The 2,187-nt window shown below is 46.4% G+C and overlaps 1 protein-coding gene across 1 annotated transcript; it reads left to right on the forward strand.

The window, feature by feature from the left end:
• Positions 1 to 441: 441 nt before the first annotated feature.
• Positions 442 to 1,446, forward strand: LOC122545578 (probable G-protein coupled receptor 139). The gene has a single exon (XM_043684544.1). The coding sequence runs from the start codon at positions 442 to 444 to the stop codon at positions 1,444 to 1,446; it is 1,005 nt and encodes a 334-aa protein (XP_043540479.1).
• The last annotated feature ends 741 nt before the right edge of the window (positions 1,447 to 2,187 follow it).

Here is a 2,187-nt window from a genome sequence, read left to right on the forward strand (position 1 = left end):
CACGAGAATGGTCTCAAGAATGAAAAGCCTAACATATGAGAAACGTCTGAGGTTTCTGGGTCTATACTCAAAGGAATTTAGAAGGATGAGGGGAATCAGTTGAAAGGTACAGAGTATTGTTTGGGCTGGACAGAGTGGATGTTGGGAAGATATTTCCATCGACAGGAGAGACTAGGAACCGAGGTACAGACTTAGAGTAAAGGGAAGACCCTTTAAACTGGAGATAAGGAAAAAATTCTATGGTGAATCTATGGAATTCACTGTCACAGAAGGCTGTGCAGGCCAGGCCATTGAGTATATGTAAGATGGAGATAGATCGGTTCTTGAGTGTCAAGGGTTGGGAGAGAAAGCGGGAGAAAGGGGATAAAAATATATCAGCCATGATTGGATTTCAGACCAGATTTGATAGGCTAAATGGCCTAACTTCTGCTCCTATGTCTAATGGTCTTACGGATTAATTTTCCACTCACATTCGCTGAAGTCCATGCTGGCATGTGTGAGGATCATTTACTGGCTGCTGTTTCTTTTCCTCTGTTTCTGGCAGCCAATCTGGTGACCGTGGTGATTCTGTCTCGGGGAAACTTTGGTCTCACTAAAGGGATCACCAGGTATCTACTGGCCATGGCTGTGGCCGATCTACTGGTTGTAATTACTGACGTGATATTCAATCGGATTAATGATCTATACTTCCCGACGTGCTTCCTGGATTACACTCCCCTCTGCAGTTTGAAATTCGTCCTGGTCTATGCAGCCTTGGACTCTTCTGTCTGGTTAACAGTTGCTTTCACCTTTGACCGATTTGTTGCCATTTGTTGCCAGCAGCTGAAAAGAAAATACTGCACGCAGACAACAGCTGCTGTGGTGATAGGGGTTGTGACTGTGCTGTTCAGTGCAAAAAACGCTCGCTGGTACTTCACTTACCAACCCCTCTATGTAATTAACAATGTACCGTGGTTCTGTGATGTGAAAGTGAGCTTCTATGACTCAGCCGCTTGGGTTACATTGGATTGGATCGATACAATTCTAACTCCATGTGTCCCGTTCCTTCTGATCTTAACCCTCAATGTTCTGACAGTCAGACATATCATGGTGGTCAGCAAAGCACGTCAAGGCTTTCGCGTCCAAAGGAATGCAAACAATCGACATGACCCAGAGATGCAGAACAGAAGAAAATCAATCATATTACTGTTTGCTGTCTCAGGCAGTTTCCTGTTGCTCTGGGCCACTCACGTCACAGTTTTCCTGTATTGGCGCATCACCCAAACATACTCTTATGAAACATTGGAAGATCCATTTTACATCGCACTGGAGACAGGGTACATGTCGCAGGTGTTGAGCTCCTGCACAAACACGTACATTTACGCAGTCACCCAAACTAAATTCAGGGAGCAGTTGAAAAGCATGGTGAAAAGCCCCTTTGTGCTGGTTTGCCAGCTCATGAAATAACAATGCCACTGCGTGGCAGGCTCTGAGACAGAAGGCCACAGTGTTGGACCAACAAAACAAACCCTGAGCTTAGTAGAGAATCTGGGCAGCAAGTCTGGGCAGCATCCATGGAGAGAGAAACATAGTTAATACTTTGGGTTCTGAAAAAGTGACATATTGAGTCTGAATGGTTGAGTCTTTTTTTCTCTCTCAAAGATGCTGCAAGACCTGCTGCATTTCTCCAGCTGCCCAGCACACACACCTCACTCTGCCCAGCACACACACCTCACTCTGCCCAGCACACACACCTCACTCTGCCCAGCACACACACCTCACTCTGCCCAGCACACACACCTCACTCTGCCCAGCACACACACCTCACTCTGCCCAGCACACACACCTCACTCTGCACAGCACTCACACCTCACTCTGTACACCATATTACTTTAGTTGGGGATGTATCAGAACATTATTGACTGGTGTGGAGAGGTGGCGGCTTAGTAGTGTAACGAGAATGGGTTATTGTCTTAAACAAACTAGCAACCAGGTCCAAGCCCTGGTCTGACAGTGTCTGGTTCCAATTTCACCAGAACCTGGCCAAGTGTCAGTTTTGGCAAGCCTTTTGGGAGCATCTCTCTCTGTCAGCCCTCTGTGAGATTTCTCAAAGAACAAAGAAAATTTACATCCCAGGAACAGGTCCCTTGGCCCTCCGAGACTGAGCTGATTCAAATCCACTGTCTAAACCTGTCACCAAATTTCTAA

Source organism: Chiloscyllium plagiosum, unplaced genomic scaffold (assembly GCF_004010195.1).
Source record: "Chiloscyllium plagiosum isolate BGI_BamShark_2017 unplaced genomic scaffold, ASM401019v2 scaf_14982, whole genome shotgun sequence".
NCBI lineage: Eukaryota > Metazoa > Chordata > Chondrichthyes > Orectolobiformes > Hemiscylliidae > Chiloscyllium > Chiloscyllium plagiosum.

Bases quoted from the DNA above. Each gene is read 5' to 3' on its own strand.
- LOC122545578 (XM_043684544.1), top strand. From the start codon at position 442: ATGGTCTTACGGATTAATTTTCCACTCACATTCGCTGAAGTCCATGCT.